The sequence below is a fragment of the Poromitra crassiceps genome, assembly GCF_964638095.1.
Source record: "Poromitra crassiceps genome assembly, chromosome: 1".
NCBI lineage: Eukaryota > Metazoa > Chordata > Actinopteri > Beryciformes > Melamphaidae > Poromitra > Poromitra crassiceps.
In genome coordinates, this window is record NC_139623.1 from 15,076,035 (window position 1) to 15,101,250 (window position 25,216).

The 25,216-nt window shown below is 46.4% G+C and overlaps 1 protein-coding gene across 1 annotated transcript in view; it reads left to right on the plus strand.

Annotated features, from left to right (window-relative positions):
• The window catches only part of myh14 (myosin, heavy chain 14, non-muscle), a 77,656-nt gene that overhangs the window by 20,695 nt on the left and 31,745 nt on the right, over positions 1 to 25,216 (plus strand). Inside the window, exons 7-26 of the mRNA XM_083639617.1 lie at positions 2,510 to 2,602; positions 2,752 to 2,815; positions 3,254 to 3,352; positions 3,549 to 3,692; positions 3,844 to 4,058; positions 4,580 to 4,732; positions 5,079 to 5,252; positions 5,397 to 5,570; positions 5,739 to 5,853; positions 12,092 to 12,297; positions 12,499 to 12,620; positions 16,583 to 16,652; positions 16,760 to 16,920; positions 18,639 to 18,747; positions 20,430 to 20,561; positions 21,096 to 21,302; positions 21,756 to 21,893; positions 22,068 to 22,191; positions 24,719 to 24,890; positions 24,989 to 25,201. Of these exons, the coding sequence (XP_083495743.1) occupies positions 2,510 to 2,602; positions 2,752 to 2,815; positions 3,254 to 3,352; positions 3,549 to 3,692; positions 3,844 to 4,058; positions 4,580 to 4,732; positions 5,079 to 5,252; positions 5,397 to 5,570; positions 5,739 to 5,853; positions 12,092 to 12,297; positions 12,499 to 12,620; positions 16,583 to 16,652; positions 16,760 to 16,920; positions 18,639 to 18,747; positions 20,430 to 20,561; positions 21,096 to 21,302; positions 21,756 to 21,893; positions 22,068 to 22,191; positions 24,719 to 24,890; positions 24,989 to 25,201 (2,885 nt within the window). The remainder of the gene's footprint in view (positions 1 to 2,509; positions 2,603 to 2,751; positions 2,816 to 3,253; positions 3,353 to 3,548; positions 3,693 to 3,843; positions 4,059 to 4,579; positions 4,733 to 5,078; positions 5,253 to 5,396; positions 5,571 to 5,738; positions 5,854 to 12,091; positions 12,298 to 12,498; positions 12,621 to 16,582; positions 16,653 to 16,759; positions 16,921 to 18,638; positions 18,748 to 20,429; positions 20,562 to 21,095; positions 21,303 to 21,755; positions 21,894 to 22,067; positions 22,192 to 24,718; positions 24,891 to 24,988; positions 25,202 to 25,216) is intronic.

Here is a 25,216-nt window from a genome sequence, read left to right on the forward strand (position 1 = left end):
CTGCCCTGAGGGGGTCCTGCCCTGTCCTGTCCTGTCCCGTCCTGTCCTGCCCTGTCCCGTCCTGTCCTGCCCTGTCCTGTCCTGTCCTGCCCTGTCCTGTCCTGCCCTGTCCCATCCTGTCCTGTCCCGTCCTGTCCTGCCCTGTCCCGCCCTGTCCCATCCTGTCCTGCCCTGCCCTGTCCTGTCCTGCCCTGTCCTGCCCTGTCCTGTCCCGCCCTGTCCTGTCCCATCCTGTCCCGTCCTGTCCTGCCCTGCCCTGTCCTGTCCCATCCTGTCCTGTCCTGTCCTGTCCTGTCCCGTCCTGTCCTGCCCTGTCCCGCCCTGTCCTGTCCCATCCTGTCCCGTCCTGCCCTGCCCTGTCCCGTCCTGTCCTGCCCTGTCCTGTCCCATCCTGTCCTGCCCTGTCCCGTCCTGTCCTGCCCTGTCCTGTCCTGTCCTGTCCTGTCCTGTCCTGTCCTGCCCTGTCCTGTCCTGTCCTGCCCTGTCCTGTCCTGTCCTGTCCTGCCCTGTCCTGTCCTGCCCTGTCCTGCCCTGTCCTGTCCTGTCCTGCCCTGTCCTGCCCTGTCCTGCCCTGTCCTGTCCTGTCCTGTCCTGTCCTGCCCTGTCCTGTCCTGCCCTGTCCTGTCCTGTCCTGCCCTGTCCTGCCCTGTCCTGCCCTGTCCTGCCCTGTCCTGCCCTGTCCTGTCCTGTCCTGCCCTGTCCTGTCCTGCCCTGTCCCATCCCGTCCTGTCCTGTCCCCTCCTGTCCCATCCTGTCCTCTTCTATTCCGCCTAATGACCTCTGTGATGCTACTGACTAACCAGCAGAGTAACCTTAAACCTTCAACTGTCACTACTACTACTGATGTGCTTCCTCATAACTGCCAGGTGTTGTACTGTATATTTGGTTTTGCTTGTTTGTATTCTTGGTTTATTGTCCTTGTTATTGGTGTTGTCTCATTTGCCTTTTTTGTGTTTGTTTATCTCATCCATCTGTTCATCCATCCACCCATTCTCCTCCCCCTCCTCCCCCTCCTCCCTCATCTTCCCCACAATTCTTCAGAGTGTTCAATATGTGAGTATGACCGTATTTAGACTTTTGTTGCAACTTGGGGCTTATTCATGCAGGCTCACGTCCAACTAGAATGTACAGTATAGAGCTGATATGATTCCTTGTAGTGATGCATAAAGGGGATCATGTCTTCTCTGCGTAGTGCTTTTCTATGTGTTCTGTCTGGTATAGTATACCCTCTGATTACAGTATAGCCTGGCTTACAGGGTCTCTAGTCACTCTATTCTTCTTGTAATACTCAATGGGCTTTTCAGAACAAGGAGGCCCCTCCCTCTTCCCACTGACTCGTAAATGCCACAGGCGTTTACCTGTAGAGCTGTCAATCAATTTTCCTTGTGTGTCTGTGTGTGTGTGTCTGTGTGTGTGTGTGTGTGTGTGTGTGGGGGGGTGGGGGGGGGGGGGGGGTGGGGGGTGGTAAACGGAGTGCAGATATGCGTGTGTGATGGGAGTGGCTGTGTTGTTGCAGCTACAGTATGTTCAGCTATGCAGCTATGTGTGTGAGCAAGTGTCCACACCTCTGTGGCTGTGTTTACATGTGCATTTGCTGTGTGTGTTTTTCTCAGTTATTCAAAGTCCTGGCTCCCTGCCGTGTGTGTGTGTGCGTGTGCATGCGTGCGTGTATGTATGGCTTCTAATATTGCTTGACTGGCATTATTTGATTTTCTTTTGGAACCGCCTCCAGTAGCGAGCTCCCTAGATACCCATCACTGGCTGCTGCTGCTGCTGATGCTGCAACGACAGCTACTGCACTGGCAATGCGACAACCTCAGTAATGCAATGCAGCTAGCTAGCATCAGCTAATATTTAGCTACTGTATGTAGTTAGCATCTGAGGCTGCAGCTTCCCTCTATACATCCTTGCTCTACAAACAGTGGTTCTCAACTGACTAGGGCTTGACCAATAGCTGGATTCTGGAGGCAATTGCCTCTTAATGATCCATCAGATTAAATGTTAAATATTTTAAATGTAAGTGATTATTGATGCCCTTCCTGCTAATGACTTTAGTAATGAGGGCCTATACTATTAACCCGTCAGGTTACTATACTATTACTCTTTGGGATATTGACGTTGAGAACCACCTGGCTGTGGACTTGGTGTGTGTTGTGGAAGCTGTGTAGACCCTGCATCCAAAAATGCACTCTTTTTTTTGGTCATTGCTCTTGAATGATTTTATTTCCTCTTTCATTGAACACAACAAATCAGCAACTACTCCAGAAAGAGCAGGGCTGAAGGGTGCATGTTGCCAGTCAGGCCCTATGGAAGAGTGTTTGAGCCAGGCCTCCATAAGAGCAGGGCTGAAGGGTGCATGTTGCCAGTCAGGCCCTATGGAAGAGTGTTTGAGCCAGGCCTCCATAAGAGCAGGGGTGAAGGGTGCATGTTGCCAGTCAGGCCCTATGGAAGAGTGTTTGAGCCAGGCCTCCTGTGTCTTCTGTGACCCCGTGTCTCCTGGGTGCCCCAGGGCGAGCTGGAGCGACAGCTGCTGCAGGCCAACCCTATCCTGGAGGCCTTCGGCAACGCAAAGACCGTCAAGAACGACAACTCCTCCAGATTTGTAAGACCAGGCTACATCTATTCTAAACAGATCAACAGATGTCTGAATAGCTCCTGAAATGTCTATCTTTGTAGATGTATTGATATTCACTATAGAATGTTCACCATAAGAATGAACCGAAACATTAATTGATTCTGCTTCTTCTTCAGGGTAAATTCATCCGCATCAATTTTGATGTGGCAGGGTACATTGTTGGTGCCAACATAGAGACTTGTATCCTTTTATATGGAAAAGATAGGTACACACCACTTGGTCACGAAACTTACAAATTACAACTTGTTGACATCTGAGCTACAGGAGTGCTGACTTCTGTCTCACCTATAGGCATTTTGGGCTTTGACTGTCCTTTTACTGTGGCCGTCTGTTTACTGGTGAATATGGTCCTTTTCAACACCAGAACTTTGTGGGACTGGTCACTTGTTTAAAGTCTATTTACCCAGTCATATCCTATGATCCCTTGAAGAATTACAGCAATCTTTTGGGGTTTTGGGACTTAATTAATTGCTTTGTTCAAATTTGTCAAAAGTAGCATGACATACACACTGTAATATGAACTGTAGAGACTATCTATTGCTGTACCTGTCCATGACATGTAAATATGAACTGTAGAGACTATCTATTGCTGTACCTGTCCATGACATGTCAATCCAGACCTGCTGGAGAAGTCGCGGGCCATCCGTCAGGCCAAAGATGAGAGGACGTTCCACATCTTCTACCAGCTGCTGTCTGGAGCTTCAGAGGCCACAAGGGGTCAGCAGAGAGACAGGATGACCTATATGTGATTAAGAAACACTGCTGTGCTACAGAAAATGTGTCCGGGATAGGGTTCGGGCTGTTATTTTGGTCAAATGTGAAATAATTGATAAAACACTTTCCTTAAGTAATGGGTGCCTTTCCTCCTCACATCTGTCTCAGTCTGTCTCACCTCTTCTCTTCCCCTCTGTAGAGGAACTGCTGCTAGGAAGTGCTGATGATTATCACTTTCTGAGTGGCGGCTGCATCCCTGTTCCTGGTCAGACTGATGCAGAGAACTTCACCCAGACCATGGACTCCATGGCCATCATGGGCTTCACCGAGGAGGAGTTACTATGTAAGAGAGGGAATGAAATAGGGAGATGGAAGGAGGAGCATTTGATGAAAGGGGGAGGAGAAGGGAACCAGAGAAGAATGATGCCAGAGTGATTACCATACACTTTCCTCCCTTCTCTCATGTTTCCTCTCCTTCTCTTCCCTCTCCTCAGCCATGTTGAAGGTGATCTCATCGGTGCTCCAGTTTGGTAACATCTCCTTCACAAAGGAGAAGAACCAGGACCAGGCCTCCATGCCTGACGACACAGCTGCCCAGAAACTGTGCCATCTGCTGGGCATCAGCGTGTTGGAGTTCACCCGGGCCATCCTCACCCCCAGGATCAAAGTGGGCCGAGAGTACGTCCAGAAGGCCCAGACTAAAGAACAGGTGAGGTTTTAGGGTCTGATCACACCGAAGTGGGTTGCTTGGAACACACTGCTTGAAAGCTACTAAATTCCTATGGTATGACAAGCCTGCTGCCTTCCTGTTCTGTGTGACTTGCCCTGCACATTCAAAAGTGAAAATATCTTCAACTTTTGGTCAAAAGACAAACGGCAGCATGGCTCAATATCAAATTTTTTTGCTTAGCCAAGCAGATAAAAGAAGAGGCGTATCATACATTTGTTGCTACTGTATCAATAACTTTCAGTGCATACAAACAGTGTTAACTATGCCATCATCAGAGGAGAAGATTTTAGCATCTATGAATTTTGACAAACTACACTGTATATAATTTGAAGAGCAAATGTAACAAGAATTGGGAGCATGCCTGGAGGTGGATGAGTGGCATTACTGTACTTAGGTGCACATACAAATGAAGTGTGATTCATGCCTGTGCAATGTGCTTACTGTATCTATGTCTGTCTGTCTGTCTGTCTGACTGTCCGTCCGTCTGTCTCTCTCTCCAGGCTGACTTTGCAGTGGAGGCCTTGGCTAAGGCAACATATGAGCGTCTGTTCAGGTGGCTGGTCCATAGGATCAACAGAGCGCTGGACCGCAGACAGAGGCAGGGAGCCTCCTTCATAGGGATCCTTGACATCGCCGGCTTTGAGATCTTCCAGGTTGGTTTGTGTGACTGCCTTGTTTGTATGCATGTAATATAGTATGTAGGTAGTTTATTGACATTTAACTGGATAATAGTCCATTCTTGACCTTCCCTTAACATTTCTTCTAAAATGTATAGAGAGCCAAAGTCATGCCCCCTTCCGGTTTAGGGATTTCATCCGCAATTATTTTTTCCATAAACATTTCGTAAAATGCTTGCAAAAATCGTTTTTTAATCAGGTGGTGAGGGTTGTAGTCAATGGAACATCCTCATGAGGGTAGTTTTTGTGTAAATTAAATTACTTTATTAAATGACTAATTGATTAACCTTTCTTCTAATCTCTCCCTCTCGCTCCTCTCCAGCTGAACTCCTTTGAGCAGCTCTGTATCAACTACACCAATGAGAAGCTGCAGCAGCTCTTCAACCACACCATGTTCATCCTGGAGCAGGAGGAGTACCAGAGAGAGGGCATCGAGTGGAACTTCATCGACTTCGGCCTCGACCTGCAGCCCTGCATCGACCTCATCGAGAGACCGGTACACACACACACACACACACACACACACACACACACACACACACACACACACACACACACACACACACACACACACACACACACACGATACGTTGTCATGTTTCATTATTAAAACCACGTGGCCCCTCCTTGCCGTCTTTAGGCCCACCCCCCCGGTGTTCTGGCCCTGTTGGATGAAGAGTGCTGGTTCCCTCGGGCAACAGACCGTTCCTTTGTGGACAAGCTTTCTGCTGAGCAAGGCAGCCATCCTAAATTCTTCAAGCCGCGGCAGCTACGCCACGAAGCTGACTTCTCCATCATTCACTATGCTGGCAAGGTATCGTTTTTCCTTTGAACTTCTTCCCACTGTGATGATGTCTCTCTATATCTTTCTTTCTCTCCTTTCATTCTCTCTCTTTCTCTCTCTCTAATAAAACATGTTCATGGCCCTCTGTAATGGTGTGTCTCACCGTTTGTCTCCCCATCTTCACCTCCATGCTCTCAGGTGGACTATAAGGCAGATGATTGGCTGGTGAAGAACATGGATCCTCTTAACGACAACGTGGCGTCTCTTCTCCACCAGTCCTCTGATCATTTCATCTCTGAGCTCTGGAGGGAGGGTAAGGCTCATTTTCACACACACTTCCCTCCACTGTCATGTGTAAAATTATCCGACGAACTGATCTTTGCAGTTCCGTGTTGATTAGCTAATTTTTCCGTGGCATTGCCATCTAGATCTTATACAGTATGTGAAAAGCCAGGCTCGTGTGTTTTTGCCTGAAACAATGAAAACAATCATTCTTCCTTTCCCGGGTATTATTTCAAACCTGTCTTTTATAAATTAACTCATTGAGTGCCAGCCACTTTTGGAGAACGGACGCTCCCAGTGCCAGAGTTTTCAGAGCGTTTTCAGTGATTTCTCGAGGCCCACAGAATATTGTGTGATATTACTATGTAAACACCGAACACGCACAAAGAACGAACTGGCTCTATTGTATCATCAGCAAAAAAAAGTTTATTGATACCATTTTCCGTTCTTTAGTTATGAGCCGGAGAAGATAGGTCGTTTTGAGCAAATACAGGCGTTTCAAATTATTAGCTGAGATATTCCGCCTTTTGTGAAATGCAGCATTTCAAGCACATTCACTGAGTCTGAAGATAATATTTTCTGATGAAGTGACGTGGTGTAGTTGTGTGATGCCCTGCGTGCCCCACCCCCCTCTCCCCCCCCCCATCCCCTCTCCCCCCCCCCCCCCCTCCTCAGCTGCAAACTCCTCCCCACACTACACAGCCTCACGCACCCACTCTATTTTCGGAGTGCTCCGTTTGTGTGTGCCGGGCGGCTCCCAGCGCGATAGGGAAGAGCCAAACCGGACTGCTGAATGGTTTGGCGTCGGGTGCTGCTTTTCTGGTGGCTAATCGTGTGGAGAAACTATACAGACAGACAGACAGAGACAGAGGGGCTCAGTTGTGTGCGCGGATTGACTCCTGTTCGCAGCCAATGTCAGCTCCAGACAGAGCAATCTATATGGCTCTGGCTGCAGCATGCATCGGTTTCTCTTTGATCACGGCTTTTTCCTCCTGTTTCTCAGGACCTGTCTCTAATCTAGAGAGCACTGTCGCCACCTAATGGGTTTGTAAAATAGGTTATAGACCTCCAATAGCTACAATATTTGTACAGGAGATGCAGAAGGCTTTGATCGACGTCCCACTGTCAAAAAACGCATTGGACGTCGAAAGACGTCCTTGGCACTCTACGTCACTATTTAATTGGACGTCGAAAGACGTCCATGGCACTCAATGAGTTAATGAAGTGTAGTGCTTCAAAATGTATTAACTCTTTATTTCTCTCTCTCTTTCTCTCTCTCCTTTCTATCATGCAACTATTTCTATTTTCTATCCTCAATTCACTGTCTGCTCATCTGTCTATTTCTTCCTTCTTGTTCTCTCCTCTGCTTGCTTGCTCTCATCTACCTTCCCCTTTTCACGCTGCTCTCTTTTCTTTCCCACTAATTGGCGGTGACCTGGGCTCCTCTTCACTCATCTCTCTCCCTATGCATGACTTCCTCTTCCTGCCTCAGATATTCAAACTCTTCCTCGTGTTTACTTCTTTGACTCCTATGCCACACTACAGACTAATGGCTCCGACAGTAGGTTCTTCTCCTCCTCTGTGTGTCACACTCACATTCCTCACTCCCACCTCCTATCTCACATTACTCTTTTGTTTTCTGTCTGCCCACTTTTTCATACCTGTGTTGCCTTTTTGTGTCTTTTTTTTGCTGGCAGTGTTGGGCAAGTTACATTCAAAATGTAATATACTACATAGTAGTTCAATTCATTTGAAAGTAATGTTACTTTACATTATTACTGTCTGTGTATAGTAACTTGTTACTTATTACACTATTTTTACATTACTTTCACCAAAATAACAACAGTAGTAGAATGACATAGGAACCATCCCGAGAAATAATTTCAACCATCTTGAAGTCAGTGTAAACCATGCAAAATTCTAAATGTTATCCTTTTCCTTTGTTATTGTCATCTATAGTGGTTATTTGCATCAAAACACACAATTTGATTAAGAAATTATTGTATCTTTATTATGTGCTTTGGTAAAAAAAAAAAAAGTAACTTGTGTTACTTGACAAAGTATATGGTGTAATATTGCTGAAATCCTATTGGTAATCGGTTATATTACTGAGTTACTGCTAAAAGTAATATATTACATGTAATATGTTACTTTTGTAATGAGTTACCCCAACACTGTTCTTATTAGTTGTTAGCTCTGTTGTCATATTGTAATATTCTTTGCTCTATTATATTCTCTCTTTGCTCTCTCAGCAGTTTGATTGCTTTTAGTAAACTGTGCTGTGTCTGTGTGCTCTAGCTCTGTGCTCTGTGTGCTGTGTCTGTGTGCTGTAGCTCTGTGCTCTGTGTGCTGTGTCTGTGTGCTGTAGCTAGGGCTGTGCGATTAATCGATTTTGAATCGTAATCGAATTAATTAGTTAGGACGATGTTAAAAAAAAAAAATCGTAAAATCGTTTTTTTTTTTTTTTTTTTTTTTTTAACTCATTAAGTGCCATAGACGACCTAACTCGTCTTACATAATCCAGCGCTTAAGTGCCAAGGACGAGCTAACTCGTCTTACATAAACATTTTTTTTTTTTGACGGTGGGACATCAATCAACCCCTTTTACATCTTCGAGATAACTATTTGGAGCAAGAGCATGTGTGTAATCTATTTTACCGACCACTAAGTGGCGACAGAGACCGAGAGAAGCCACAGCCACGGGACCCAAAAGCCACAAAAGCAGCCGCCTCCCGCGGAAATGGCTTGGCGATTTTACAGTCAGAAGCCCGGACACACACACACAGAACGGACAGAGATCCCTTCCCCCCAGAGCCGCGGAGCAACGCGCGAACACACACACACACACACACACACACACACACACACACACACACACACACACACACACACACACACACACACACACACACCGCGGGAGCAAGCCATTCAAGGAAATGGCGACGCGATTTTACAGTAATCCATTTCAGACTCGTCTTGCCCGACAGGCAGACAGGCAGGCAGGCAGCAGCAACGCGCTTCTGACACGCCCGCTGTTAGAGCCAGGAGGAAGGAGGAGAAGACACACGGAGGGAGGAGTTTGAATGAGAGGGGTGTTTCCTGTTGTTATGGAGGAAATTACTGTTCAAAACTATTGTTTAGAATGTCTGACGGTCTTACTGATGCCAAAAATGAATGGTTAAAGTGACTGTTTCACAAAAAGCCATTTATCTCTGAATAAATTTCCAGACGCTGAAACCATGCTGTACTCAACGGCTAATATCTACATAACTACTAACTCTGCAAACTAACTCTTTTAGACAGAGAAAGCACACATTCTATTAGTTATTTTTAGATGATTGGTGTTCATGAATTCTTAACAGAAAAGAATCCTCGGCTGTTCTAAAATGAGCCAGAATCGTCAAAAACACCCCTGGCACAACTTACCTACAGGAATGAAAACATGGCTGGCATTCAATGTGTTAATTAAATTTTTTAATTTTAAATTTAATTTTCACTTTAACTAGGGTAATTACGTTACGCGGGGCGGCTCTCTCTCATGTACGCATGCTGCTACTTGTCCATTCTCCCAGCTGTAAAGTCTCTCTAGAGGCTGTGATACTGGCTACTAAAGACAGCAGCGCAATGGACTTATTTCAACACCTCCGACCAAAAAGCACAGAGTGAGCACTGAGCGCAGCTTGTTGCACTGCGGGCTGTAGCCTACAAGATAACGATTGCCACAACACACTCACGCGCGCACACGAACACAGACTTTATCACCGGACGATGAAACATTGCCTTTACAGTTCACATAATAACAAAACAACACGTGAGGCCACTGAGTACTGATAGATTGGCTGTATTCATGGCTGTAACTTAGCAGCCTCAGCTGACTCACCTGTCCCTGTGTGTCTGAATTTCCCCCTAACTGCTATCGCAGTTCCACGCATTCCTGTTGTGACTTTGTGTTATTCTAGTACAGATATAACTCCGAGCACGGGTGGTCGGAGTTGGACACTAATTATCTCACGGAGGAACACGCAAATCCACCAGTGTCAAGTTAGCAAGCGCAAGCCAGGAAGTTAAGCATAGCAGCGGCAAGCTAAAACAGGAAGTTGAGTTGTTCTGCCTTCAGAGTAAAAGCGTAAATTGTCAATTATGGAAAAAAGGTGGAAAAAGAGCTCTGCAGGGCAACAAATGTTTAAAGAAGTATAATAGTATAATAAATCGAAATCGAAATCGAAAATCGAGTTTTGAGAGAAAAAATCGTCAATTTTAGTTTTAGGCAAAATCGCACAGCCCTAGCTGTAGCTCTGTGCTCTGTGTGCTGTGTCTGTGTGCTGTAGCTCTGTGTGCTGTGTCTGTGTGATGTAGCTCTGTGCTCTGTGTGCTGTGTCTGTGTGATGTAGCTCTGTGCTCTGTGTGCTGTGTCTGTGTGATGTAGCTCTGTGCTCTGTGTGCTGTGTCTGTGTGCTGTAGCTCTGTTCTCTGAGTGCTGTGTCTGTGTGCTGTGTCTGTGTGCTCTAGCTCTGTGCTCTGTGTGCTGTGTCTGTGTGATGTAGCTCTGTGCTCTGTGTGCTGTGTCTGTGTGCTGTGTCTGTGTGCTGTAGCTCTGTGTGCTGTGTCTGTGTGCTGTAGCTCTGTGTGCTGTGTCTGTGTGCTGTAGCTCTGTGCTCTGTGTGATGTAGCTCTGTGTGCTGTGTCTGTGTGATGTAGCTCTGTGCTCTGTGTGCTGTGTCTGTGTGATGTAGCTCTGTGCTCTGTGTGCTGTAGCTCTGTGCTCTGTGTGCTGTGTCTGTGTGCTCTAGCTCTGTGCTCTGTGTGCTGTGTCTGTGTGCTGTAGCTCTGTGCTCTGTGTGCTGTGTCTGTGTGCTCTAGCTCTGTGTGCTGTGTCTGTGTGCTGTAGCTCTGTGTGCTGTGTCTGTGTGATGTAGCTCTTTGCCATTACTTCAACCTGCAGAAGTCATTCACCTTGGCTTTGTAGAACCACAGCATGACACACATTGTCAAGATAGCAGCATGCTGTCAGTTAGTCACACTAGCCATATTCAGGATGGCATAAGAGTTGACATGATGTGTCACATAATACTTTGAAAAACAATTACTATTGGATCAAGATTCAGACAAACCAACCACAGGCAAAAACATGAGCCTGAAGTAATCTCCAAATTCAGTTTCTCCCAGCTGACATCACTGTCCACTCAGAGCCTAGAGAGCAGATGAGTTTGACATCACTGTCCACTCAGAGCCTAGAGAGCAGATGCGTTTGACATCACTGTCCCCTCAGAGCCTAGAGAGCAGATGCATTTGACATCACTGTCCCCTCAGAGCCTAGAGAGCAGATGAGTTTGACATCACTGTCCACTCAGAGCCTAGAGAGCAGATGAGTTTGACATCATTGTCCCCTCAGAGCCTAGAGAGCAGATGAGTTTGACATCACTGTCCCCTCAGAGCTTAGATAGCAGATGAGTTTGACATCACTGTCCCCTCAGAACTTAGATAGCAGATGAGTTTGACATCACTGTCCACTCAGAGCCTAGAGAGCAGATGAGTTTGACATCACTGTCCCCTCAGAGCCTAGAGAGCAGATGAGTTTGACATCACTGTCAGAGCCTAGAGAGCAGATGAGTTTGACATCACTGTCCCCTCAGAGCTTAGATAGCAGATGAGTTTGACATCATTGTCCCCTCAGAGCCTAGAGAGCAGATGAGTTTGACATCACTGTCCACTCAGAGCTTAGATAGCAGATGAGTTTGACATCATTGTCCCCTCAGAGCCTAGAGAGCAGATGAGTTTGACATCACTGTCCCCTCAGAGCTTAGATAGCAGATGAGTTTGACATCACTGTCAGAGCCTAGAGAGCAGATGAGTTTGACATCACTGTCCCCTCAGAGCTTAGATAGCAGATGAGTTTGACATCACTGTCAGAGCCTAGAGAGCAGATGAGTTTGACATCACTGTCCCCTCAGAGCTTAGATAGCAGATGAGTTTGACATCACTGTCCCCTCAGAGCCTAGATAGCAGATGAGTTTGACATCACTGTCCCCTCAGAGCCTAGAGAGCAGATGAGTTTGACATCACTGTCCCCTCAGAGCCTAGAGAGCAGATGAGTTTGGCAAACTGTGATCCATGCTGGATACAAAGACTCCATGGTCTCATAACTCAACACCCCAAATCAAGTTTGGCAAACACTCTGTATATCTATGGCTCTTTTTACTGCACCTCGAAGTGATCCATGCAGCTGTGCTGCCACTGACACATCTGTCCTCTGCTCTGTGTCTGTCCAGTGGAGAGGATAGTGGGCCTGGACCAGGTGTCGTCAGGAGAAAACAGCGGCCCGGTCTCGTTTGGAGCAGCGGGACTGAAGACTAAGAAGGGAATGTTCCGCACGGTGGGCCAGCTATACAAGGAGTCCCTCACCAAGCTGATGGCCACACTGAGGAACACCAACCCCAACTTCCTCCGCTGCATCATCCCCAACCATGAGAAGAGGGTGAGAGAGGGAGAGAGGTTTGGGGAGGGGAGGTGGGCGATGCTTTCAGAACCAAGCAGAACGGAAAACTGAAACAAATGTCTCTCTTGGTTTCCTTTTCACTCCTTTCATCCTTTACATTCTGCCCCCCCCAACTCTCTTTCCATCTGCTCCATCACCTCTCTCTCCCTCCCTCATTCTCCCCCTGCCTCTCTCGCTCAGGCTGGAAAGCTGACTCCCAACCTGGTGCTGGACCAGCTGAGGTGTAATGGAGTTCTCGAGGGGATCCGTATCTGCAGACAGGGCTTCCCTAACCGCATCCCCTTCCAGGAGTTCAGACAGAGGTGTGTGTGTGTGTGTGTGTGTGTGTGTGTGTGTGTGTGTGTGTGTGTGTGTGTGTGTGTGTGTGTGTGTGTGTGTGTGTGTGTGTGTGTGTGTGTGTGTGTGTGTGTGTGTGTGTGTGTGTGTGTGTGTGTGTGTGTGTGTGTGTGTGTGTGTGTGTGTGTGTGTGTGTGTGTGTGTGTGTGTGTGTGTGTGTGTGTGTGTGTGTGTGTGTGTGTGTGTGTCATGGCGGCTGGGGCTTGGCAGCAGGTGAAGGCTTGTCCACAGACATTCTAACCATCTGAACATACACCCGTCGTAAATGCAGTAGATGCAAGATGAAGTTGTGGAGTTATGTTTGGACAATGTGCCTTGTTTCGGTGATCCGTGTTGCTTTCAAACAAGCGCTCCAAAGCGGGAGAGTTTACAAACAACAGTGGCTCCCCTACGACCCAACCCCCGCAACACCTGGGCTTGGAGCACCACACGGCACAGGCTTCTCTGACTTGGCGCAGCCCCTTAACGAGCAGCAATGGTCGGATTTTCAAGTCCAAGAGAGAGCCTTCAGGAGCAGTTTGACCATCGGAGAACGTGATAAAGATCACTATGTTTCATCTGGAGATCCTGGGAGCTGGATCCGACTCATAACGCTGCTGAATGGCATATTCTTTAGGAATGGAGTGTTTACATCTGAGAGCCACGGTGGAAACCCATTTGGATTCCCCCTTCTGAAGTACGTGGTTCGGGTCCTGAAAAAGTTTCCGGTGATTCAACAACTCCCGGAGGCATTAACACCGGCGCTGGCGACTGCCTGGATCGGGACGCAATTGCGTTTCCTCCGTGAGACAGTGCAGCCTTCTCTGACAGCGAGACCCGAACAGCGGAGGAAGGTGAGCAGGAGCAAGCTGACTTATCTCTGGCAGTATAAGCGATCTCAAGCCATTCAAATTATACTGAACAACAGCGAGTACCCAAATCCCCCTCCCTGCCCCAATAACTGCGAGCAGGTTCAGCTATATTACCAGCAAAAGTGCCGAGGGCAAGCGTCAATTGACGACCCACTCCCACCACCCCCCTGGCATGAGCCCGTGCCGCATACGGAGCCACCGGCCTGTCTCCCAGACACTGCGCACTTTACCCAGGCTGAAGTGGAGTCTGTGTTGCGCGAGCTACCTAATAACAAATCAAGTGGCATGGACGGGGTTTCATATGAAGCTCTCAAGGCCACACAGTCATGTACACTAACTTCCATTTTTAATACCTGCTTGGAGAATAAACGAGTTCCTGATTCTTGGAAGGGAGCTCTCATCCATAGAATCCCCAAAAAGGACAATATCCCGGACAATCCATCAACCTGGAGAGACATTTCCCTCTTGCCAACCATCTTTAAGGTGTTTATGAAATGCATTCTTGCCCGAATTCTGCCTTGGCTTGTGGATGAAAACATCTTGTCTCCCAAGCAAAAGGCCTACATCAATAGGCAAGGTATGAATGAACATGTGTTTTGTCTCAAAACTGGAATTGATGATTTTAAACATGAATCCAGTAAATTCTATACTGTTTTTTTGGATTTTCGTGATGCATTCGGAACTTTAGCACATAATGTCATGATTAGATCTCTTGAGGAAATACACCTGCCTCAGGTTTATATTGACATTGTTAAAGATGTTTATTCTGGTTCTTTTTTGCAAGTAATTTGTGGGAAACAGCTCACAGATCCAATTCCTCTCCAAGTAGGCATCAAGACTGGCTGCCCATGGAGTGCTGTTAACTTTGTGTTGGCAATTAATCAATGGTTAAAATTGCTTTGTAACTGCGCCCCCCCCAGTGTTATCTCCCCTAACCCCGTTCAGGGGTATGCAGACGATGTATTAATATCCTCCCGTCAGGAGGCGGTTATCAACAACATGCTTTCCAGAACTGATTCCTTCTTAGAGTGGTCAGGACTGGAGGTTAAAGATTCCAAATGTGCAGTTTTCTATGAAAGGCGGAGTGGGGGAAACCGCTGGTATCATTCCAAATCAGACAAATTACCTGAATTCATGATTAACAATAAGCCACTAAGAGTTTACTCACGACATGAGACCTATACCTACCTGGGGCACAAATTCAATGTGGCAGGGGAATGGAAAGAGCAAGTCGATGAGGTCATTTCTGAGTTTTCCATCAGACTCGATTTGATTGATGCATCGCCCCTGCCACTCATCATTAAATTGGAAGCAGTTAGACAAGTAGCACTGGCCAAAGTTCAACACCTATTTTCCAACGTACATATTCCATGCAAATCTTTGCGTGTTCTGAATGATAAAACCGTACGTTTGGTAAGACAGTGGACTGGACTAAATACGCACACTACACGGGATATCATTTTTCATAGTAAACAGGAGGGTGGTCTGGGGGTTCCGAACTTTGAATGGACCTATGTTGCTACGAGGCTCAGCCATCTTTTGAATATGCTCAACAGTGACGACCAATATGTCAGGGAGCTCGCAAGAGGTTCCCTGTTCCTGGACCTAAAAAGGCGCAAGGTCCCCCTGGCACGTGGGTCGGATCCTAGTTTTCTGGGTTTCAGGAGAAAACCCAGCGGAAAGCTGGACAGTGGCTCCGCTGGCTTTGGTGTGTGGTCTGATTGGCCTGACTTAAACGATCTATGTGGCTGGGCCAAAGTCACACTGGAGTGGGTGGGATCCAACTCAGAGGCAGTGAATGTCTCGGAGGAGATTATATCTGATCCCGGCATCACTGTGAGAGCGACCGTAAACATCTGTGGAACAGAACACCAGCTTCCACTAACAAATGCCCGAGGTCACCTCTTGAGGGCGCAACAGCAGAGACAGCGACAACACTGGACTGAGTTGAAACTCCAAGGAAAGCTCGCATGTCTTCCTGTAGCAGATCACTCTGTGTCTCATGCAGTATTTAAAAACCTAGCTATAGATGAGAGCATTGTTATCTTTACTATAAAAGCAAGACTACAGGCCTTACCAACCAAGCTCAATCTTTCCATCTGGCTTCCGAACAGTCATGCTCCTCACTGTATACATCATGGTCATGAACAGATTACTGAAACCATGTCTCACATCTTAAATGGTTGCCATGCATACAAAGGGCTTTACATATGTAGGCACGATAGAATAGTGGATTTGATATCAAAAGATATCTCCTCTATTTTTAGATCTTCTATTTCACTCTATAAGCATTCCACCGTGAAGCCGAGCATGTTCAGTCTGTGTAGTGACGACTCTGATGTGTTCTCTAATATTCCAGCTAACACTCCTGATGTTGTTGTCGTGAATGAAAATCTCAGAGAGGTGTTTGTTCTTGAGGTTGGCTGTACCTTTGACCACAGCCTAGAGGAGGCCTTTATAACCAAGATGCTAAAATATCAACAGCTGGAGCAGACCATTTCACAGCTGGGCTACAGGTGTAAACTTATAGTTTTCATATTTGGTAGCCTGGGTCATGTCCATAAGCTGGTTGTAAGAGGCCTTCAGATGGCTGGTCTACCTAAGAGAAGGGCCAAACAGTTAGCAAGGTATTGTTCAGTATCTGCTATTATTGGCAGTCGCTCAATATGGAGAAGGCGCTGCTTTTTGTACCCTTGAAATTGGATGCTGTCCCTTATCTTGTATTACAGTATAACTGTATGTCAATCTGCCTTTGTCATCACCCTGTGCGGTATTATATCTTCTTTGTATGCATTATTGTGGTCGCCAATTAGGCACTCTTGTATCTGACCAACTCCCAACATCTGATTGCATTACTAGTGTTTATGTCCTTTGTACTCTGTATCTATGTGGACATAAATAAATCATTTAAATGTGTGTGTGTGTGTGTGTGTGTGTGTGTGTGTGTGTGTGTGTGTGTGTGTGTGTGTGTGTGTGTGTGTGTGTGTGTGTGTGTGTGTGTGTGTGTGTGTGTGTGTTGTCTTTATTTTGTCACAGAAGTAAGAGGCCCAATGAACCACCTATCATTTGTCTTCCAGATATGAGATCCTGACTCCTAATGCTATTCCTCGGACCTTCATGGACGGTAAACAAGCTTCAGAACTCATGGTGAGTCTCAGCTATGCTTCAGTACTTACATTTAAGTTAGATAATAGATAAGTTCAGATAATAGAACTGACCAATCACCACTGACTGCATCCCCTCTGTCTGTTTAGATCAGTGCTTTGGAGTTGGACCGTAACCTGTTCAGGGTGGGTCAGAGTAAAGTCTTCTTCAGAGCCGGAGTCCTGGCTCACCTGGAGGAAGAGAGAGACCTGAAGATCACTGACACCATCATACGCTTCCAGAGCGCCGCCAGAGGCTACCTAGCACGCAAGTATGATTATTATCCAAGTTTAAGTACCGGTAGTAGCTGAGCGAGAGGAGCTATTTATGTTTAATCGCGTTTCAAAGCTGCTCGGCCAGTCTATGATCACTTTATACCAAAGGATAGCAAAGGGATGAGAGAGGCAAAAGGTCTAATGTAAGTCCAGCTTGATCGCTGCTGTTTAGGAGACAGTATTTCACTGTTAAAGTGGCATTAATATTTCATGTTTTATCAAGCGCTTTCGATCAGCTCTTTGGCACAGTTGGCAGTGGCCTGTAATTGACATAAATAATGAAGTAAGTCAGCTGATTGGAGTAGAGATCCATGAGAATTGTCTAGTCAAGAGGTGAAGCACTATAATCACAGTGCACAATACTATAAGACTAGTTGTCCTTAGTGATGGCGGAGTCATTCTGGCCACGCCTCCAGGCATGATGTGCAAACCGGCAATATATGAATATGAATATATAGTGCTGTGCCCACGGCCCAGCAATAATACCGCTTCCCAATTTTGGCTTCAGAAGATAATCTTTTACGATGACAAACATATGCTCACAATGCTGTCGGCCATCATTGAGCAGTTAGAAATTAGTAATAGATGGGTTTGGGAGTTTTTCTTTCAAAACAGAGTACGGACAGGAAAGTGAGAGCCAAATTTCAGCGCCTGTCACAGTAATGATAGACCTGTAGATATGTTATGGTCATTTTGTGCTATAGAACAATAAAAATTTACTTATTGCACCATGGGCTCTATTCTCCCCCTGGCCTTAAATTTGCGCAGTGCTATTAGTGGGCGTGGTCACGTGCATTCCCTAATTTTTCCTGCCAGATTGCGCGGCGCTAAACCAATCACATTCTTCCCTTCCAAGCTCCGATCCACGGACATCCAGTCCGTCACATAGTATATCACATAGTATATCACATAGATGTCACATAGTATGCTTCTTTTTCCCCGCAGAATTCTGACTTTAATCTGAGAATTCTGATTTTAATCTGAGAATTCTGACTTTAATCTCAAAACTCTGACTTTATTCTCACAATCCTGATTTAAAGTTATAATCTCAAACTCAGATTTTCATCTAAATAAAAATAAATCAATTATGAGTCACTCACAATGTTGATTGAGGCTATGGTCCATTGATTGAAGCCTTTCGGGTATATAGTGACATTATGTGACATTAGTAATGTCACATAATGCAACACTGTTTGGATGTGGATGGCACCTGCAATTACCACTCATCACCATAGGTGTCACCCAAGAGAACAAAGCTGAAATCTTAGAGATTATCACTTTAAACTCAGAACAATTTTTTTTTTAAACAAATGTAAAAAATCACAAGTGACCCTAATCATCTTCAGTAGTATTAAATTGGGTCTGGTGTATTTTTTCTTATTATTTTTTTAAGGAGATTTCAGGCGACCCTATTTGAATTCCGGGCGACCCCACTTAGGGTGGCGACCCTAAGGTTGGGAACCACTGCTAGAGTCTCAGTTAGAGGGGATGGGATGCTCTTCTCTATCACAGCCTCACTTTGTGATTCAGATTGATAGATGGGTGTATTTTTAGAACTCTTGCTTATGCAGCTTTAATCTGTGTGATTTTCTGTTTGATCTCTATTTGATTCTTTATTTGTTTAAAGGGACCATCCTCAATATCAGATACAGTAATTGCCATGGCAGAGGTTAGCTGCACATGCTCAGTTGATGCATTGCTTCTCATTGCTCAGAGCCTATCTGAAGAAGCTGCAGCAGCTCAGCGCTCTGAGAGTGATGCAGAGGAACTGTGCTGCCTACCTCAAACTCAGGAACTGGCAGTGGTGGAGACTGTTCACCAAGGTACTGTGCTCACAGCTATGTTACAACATAGACATGAACTGTGCCATATACATATCTATAACTAAACACTGACGAAAAGGTTATGTTATGTTATGTTATGTTATGTTATGTTATGTTATGTTAGGTTAGGTTAGGTTAGGTTAGGTTAGTTTAGTCTCACAATATCTCACCTCAAAATAAACAAACAAAACAACAAAAGCAAGATGACAAGCTAAGACAGCTGAATTGTGTAACCGAGGTGAATCAGCGTTGATTCCTCGTGAGTCCAGTGTGGTAGTGGATTGGTTAAACTCACTCCCTCAGTATAAAGGCATGTTAATCAGCTCCACCAAGGGAGCTAGCTCTCTTGCTGGAGTGGTTAGTTGACTCCCAAGCCGAAGGTCGGCGGTTCGTAACCACCCCTCTGCAAGCCCTTAACATGGGTTGTTTATTTGTTTATTTGTTTATTTAAAAGGATCCCTATTAGCTGCCGCCGAAACGACCGCTAATCTTCCTGGGGTCCAAACACAATACACCATACATTACAGCAATTGTAAACTGTAGACAGTAAAGTTCAGTAGTAAAATAACATAGTAAAAAAATAAGAAATAGTAAAATGCAAAGTGCAATACAGGAGAATCACAGAGTAAAAAGCAGTATAGAAATAGGAAAAAAACAACAATAGTTTGGTCAGCTAGTTATGTAGCTGGCCAGCTACATTAGATCAGCTGATCTAAAAAGACACTGTACTATTAAAAGACACTATTAAAAAGAAAAACATAACAAGAGAAGTAAAGTTGTGTGACAAGCTTCAAAGTGTGTTTGCTGGTGTTAGTGAGTGCAGGTGGGATCTTAGTTTCCGTTTAAAACCTACTAATGGATGGAGGAAATATTTACTGGCAGACAATTCCAGGACATTATAGATCTGTATGTGACAGTTTTCTTCATAAAGTTGGTTTTGGGTCTAGGCAAAGTCAACTGACCCCTGCTCGCCCCTCTGGTGGAGTGTGTGTGAGTTCATGAGCTATAAATTATGCTGTCGAAGAGAAAGCCAGGTTGCTGCAAGTACCACCTACACAACGCCGTTACAATTGCATAACACAACCTTATTGACAACAGGGCGTCCGGGTAGTGCAGCGGTAGATTCTCTGCCTACCAACTTGAGGGTAGCAGGTTCGAGCCCCTGTGTTACCTCCGGCTTGGTCGTGGCTGTGTCTGTGGATGAGAAGCATATTAAGGGTATATGTCTTGGTCCCGGCACTAGTACCTCCTCTGGTCGGTCAGGGTGCCTGGGGGGAGGGGAACTGGGGGGAATAGCATGATCCTCCCATGCGCTACGTCCTGCCAGTGAAACTCCTCGCTGTCAGGTGAAAAGACTGCAGATGTATCGAAGGAAGCATGTGCTAGTCTACAACTCTCCCCAGATCGGCCGAGGGCGTGGAGCAACAAGTGGGACAGCCTAGCAGGGGGAATTGGCCAAGTACAATTGGGGAGAAAATCTGGGGAGGGGGACAACAACAGAAAGAACATGGTGGCAAATGGTAGGTTAAGCATAAAATCTACAAAATGACAAGGGAATAAAAATGAAAATACTGAAGTCAAAAATTGTCTGAGTGCAGGAAAGGCACTCATAGTGGAAGTGGGAGTGGCAGGGTATGATCCTATACTGTCCTATACTCTGACCTCTGCTGGATGCCCACCAGGTGAAGCCCCTGCTGCAGGTGACCCGCCAGGACGAGGAGATCCAGGTCAGGGAGGCGGAGCTCCAGAAGGCCAAGGACAAACTGGGCCGGGTGGAGCTGGACTTCACCGAGCTGGACAGGAAACACACGCAGGTAAACAAACCTCTGCCTTATGCCTATGGTTCTCAACGTGGGGTCCACCAGGGGTCCCTGAGGGGGTTCGAGGGGGTCCCCAGCAAATTAACGAGGGGAAAAAAGTCACTATTATTTCATTTACAAGAAGTTAACACAATTACAGAATGTAGAAGAATGGCTATTTTAATCCTAGTTTCACTGTTATCTCTCTACCTACAATACAGACAGTCTGTTATCTCTCTACCTACAATACAGATAGTCATGGGATTCGAGACAAAATCATATCTAATAATAGCAATATTGTCAGATTTGAGTCCAAAAGAGAAATTCTCATCAAATGGGGGTCCGTGGTTCCAATGTGGACTAAATTAGGGTTGAGAATCACTTCCTTATGCTATGTGTTCTACCGTGATCAGTGGTGAGGAGTAGCATATTGCATACTTTTCTTTGAATTGTCAGATATCGTCAATCATCCAGTTTATATTGCTTATTTATGCCCTCCCCCCCCCCCCCCCCCCCCCCCACCTCCTCTGCCTCTCTGTCTCCTGGTAGCTGCTGGAGGAGAAGGCGGTGCTGGCAGACCAGCTCCAGGCAGAGGCGGAGCTGTTTGCCGAGGCGGAGGAGATGAGAGCCAGGCTGGCTAGCAGGAAGCAGGAGCTGGAGGAGGTGCTGGGCGAGCTGGAGAGCCGGCTGGAGGAGGAGGAGGAGCGGGGCGCGCAGCTCACCAACGACAAGAAGAGGATGCAGCAGCATGTACAGGTTGGGGGAATCAAAGTTTAGACAGGGGTTTTCAACAGGTGGTCCATGTCCCCCTGGTGGTCCGTGAAGGCATGGCAGGTGGTCCCTGACCATGCATTCAATAATGTAGTTCCTATGTAATGGTAATCTCAATGCATTTCCTCCCCAGTGGTCCTCAGGTTGCTTCTTCAGTCAGAATGGTGGTCCTTGGTTGTAAACCACTGCTCTACCCAAAATTTGGGTAGAGCAGTGGTGTTAATGTCAACATAAAAGCAAATACTGACTTCTGATCTGTTTTTGTTTTTGTTTTTTTAATTACTTTTAGAATTACTTACTTCCAAACCCTTAAAATATAGACTTTTGAATGTAGATTTTTAGGCTTACCTTGGTCGCACTGGCATCAGCATGTTCCCTATTCTACATCTTTCATGAATTGTTCTCCCTCCCTCCAACTCTCCCTCCCCTCTCTGTCAGGACCTGGAGGAGCAGTTAGAGGAGGAGGAAGGGGCCAGACAGCGCCTCCTGCTGGAGAAGGTTACCCTGGAGACCAAAGTGAAGAGTCTGGAGACGGACATGCTTGGAGCTGTCGAGCAGAGAGATCGACTCAGCAAGGTGGAGGCTATAACCACTTCATCGTCTTGTTTGTGTGTGTGTTTGTGTGCGTGCGTGCGTGCGTGCGTGCGTGCGTGCGTGCGTGCGTGCGTGCGTGCATGCATGTGTGTGTGCTCTTTAGTACAACACCTTAACACTCTCCTCCATTTCCCCTCCACCTTTTTCTCTGAGCAGGAGAAGAAACTGCTGGAGGAACGTCTCAGTGAGGTGACCGACCAGCTAACTGAGGAAGAGGAGAAGACCAAAAGTCTGAACAAACTCAAGAATAAACAGGAGGCTGTCATCGCCGACCTAGAGGGTGACTGTCCTAGTATTATCTCAACCAGTGGCACACTTTCAATCCTTAACCAGCCAAATAGGTTTTTAGTAGGGATGCACAATGATATCGGCATGTCGTCGGTATCGGCTGATATAGGCTTTAAAATGAAATTTCAGCATTGGGCCGATATGAAATTTCTGACATGACAGGCCGATATCATCCAAGCCTGTTTAAGTAGGATGAATCGTAGGTCCCTATCTTCGTACGGCGCTATCGTTTGCGCTGCCGTTTGCGCGCCTCATATGCTATCTTCCCTGCGTCTTAAGCTATCGTCTGCCTCCACCATCCGGTTTTGCGCTGGGATCTAAGAGCAGACACAGGTGTAGGCGTGGCCCAGGCATGTCCGTGGGCCTCTAGCCTATCATCTCCCTCCCGCAAGTGTCATTTTGCGCTCTGGCGAAGATACCGTCGCTATGTTCCGAGCGTAAACAGAGGTTTGGGCGTTGACCGTGCCAAAATAGGCGTTCTAGCACAATGTGTTAGAAAGAATGGCCTTGGGTGCTCTCAATTTTAACGCCACCAAATAGCTGGTCTTAGCGCAAAAAACCCCACTACGCCAGGCGTACGCCTGAGCGCAAACAGTATTCTCCGCGCAGTGCAGGGAATCCTCGCTTGGATACCATTACGCACGGCATGGATGTCACTCTCCAACACCTCACGCCTGCACACACTCTTCTCTCCTCAGAATGCCACGTTGATTTTCAACTATAGAAAGGGAAGGGAGAAAGGGTAGGAGAAAATAAAAAGCAAATGTTGATCTTTTCCAACCATTAGGCTACATTTAATAGCACCGCAATAGCCCTCTCCACTTCCCTCGTGAGAGAGAGGGAGACATGGGGCATACTGTCGGCCTATAATGTTACTACCCAGATCAACTTAACTGCCTCGCGTCCTAGTAATAGCCAGTAACCTAGGCCTAGCTACTGCAAAAGTTAACTGTTGAAAATTCCATGTCTGGTTTTGTCACGAGTAGCCTATAGCTGAAGTCCCTCTCGCCATTAAGCAGACAGTGACGGAAGCATGTGTCTTTATGTGCGCCAAGGGGAAAATGACGGACTAAATTGGTGGGATTCAATGTATATACGTTATATGAATAGAAACTAATAAAAAATAGCTGATTAATAAAATGTGTGCTGGTGGAATGAAATTCAACTTCAAATAGAGTAGCATCACTCATCGCGGCTCTCAGTACGCTGTGTAATTACGCATGAAGTAGCCTCGCAGCGGAGATGCAGGAGAAGAGAGCCCGAAAAGGGCTACGCATACGTCCGTCCATATAACAGCATGGAAGCTGAAAAACATTTATGGCAGTAACACACACATACCGTTCCCATTATTTGAGCCACGGCAGCATTAATTGCACACTTTTTTATAATGTCCTACTAGGTCTAATAACTTTGTTTTGGTCGGGCTGAGTATATGTGACAACGGTGGGTGAGTTGAGCTCGGTCCGCGTGTCAAGCGGGTTGGGTTGGGTCAGATTCGATTTTTTACGACCGCTGAGAAGAGAACTATTCATGACAGCCATCAGGAAAGGAGGACAGCACTCCAAGTTGAATACTTTTATTACCACACAGACGTTTGGGCAGCAGCCCTTTTTCAGCGTGTGAAATGACAATAATACACAGGTGATTCACAGGTGGGCATGAGCACGTTATTTGATTTCTATGCATGACAGCACATCTCTCTCCCTCTCTCGCTCTCCCCATCTAGGCTATCTTTTCTCTCTCGCCCTCTTTCTCTCTCTCACTCTAGTCCCTCTCAGTGAGGAGGAAGCTGCTGACGTGACGCTGTGGCTTTCATGGGCATGACCACGCCTCCACAATGCTTTTGGGTATAAAGCGGAGCTTTGCGCCGAGATGACGACAAGCGCAGTGGCCCGACACGCCCACAATTAGAGCTTTGCGCGGCGCTATTCCAGTGCAAAACGGGCGCTAACGCAAAATTACCGCCGTTGCGAAGATAGGGCCCTTACTGTTTTGCTTGAAAGAAAATGTCACAGAAATAAAAAATGTGCATGCTTTACTTAATCTAAGTTGAAGTAGTTTTCTTATTTTGCCCAGTGAATGTGTGCATTTAGAAAAGCATTGTATTTATGTCTGCATCTACCATTGAGCTATCACAATAAGACTAAACATACTATTATGTTAAGTCCACTACAGGAGAGACTTGATGTTCTCTGAAATTAGGTGGAAAGAACTAAGCGCATATATTAGTATCAGCATTGCCAGTCGGCCAAAAGAGTTAGAAAATATTGGCATATCGGCAAAAAATCCAATCTCTATGCATCCCTAGTTTTTTAAATAGGAAGCAACTTCCTTATACAGTACCTTATACTTACCTTACACTAACTTATACAGTACCTTATACTTACCTTACACTAACTTATACAATAGTCATAATTCTTTTAGCGGCTGACTGGTTGCTGCTGGTATCACTATAATCCCAACTTTGTCCAAATGCTTCTACAATGTTTAATGCTGCTGTAACTGGGACCTGTGTGCAGAGCGCCTGAAGCGTGAGGAGCAGGGTCGCTTGGAGCAGGAGAAGTGGAGGAGGAGGATGGAGAGCGAGTCGGTGGAGGCCCAGGAGCAGCTGTCCGACCTGGGCATGCTGTCTGCCGAGCTGAGGGGCAGCCTGGCCCAGAAGGAGAAGGAGATCACCATCCTGCAGGGCCGGTGAGACAGAAGAAAATACAGAATAGACACAGAAAAGCAGGAAAAAAGGTGATTTTGAAATATTCCATCCCTCTTTTTTCACTCCCCGTCCCTCTCAGGTTGGAGGAGGAGGGGGCGCGTCGTGCAGAGGCTCAGAGGGCCCTGAGGGAGGCCATGTCTCAGGTGTCTGAGCTGAAGGAGGAGGTGGAGAACGAGCGGGGGATGAGGGAGAGGGCGGAGAAGCAGAGGCGAGACCTGGGTGAGGAGCTGGAGGCTTTGAGGACCGAGCTGGAAGACACTCTGGACACCACCGCTGCCCAACAGGAGCTAAGGTCATACATAGGCAA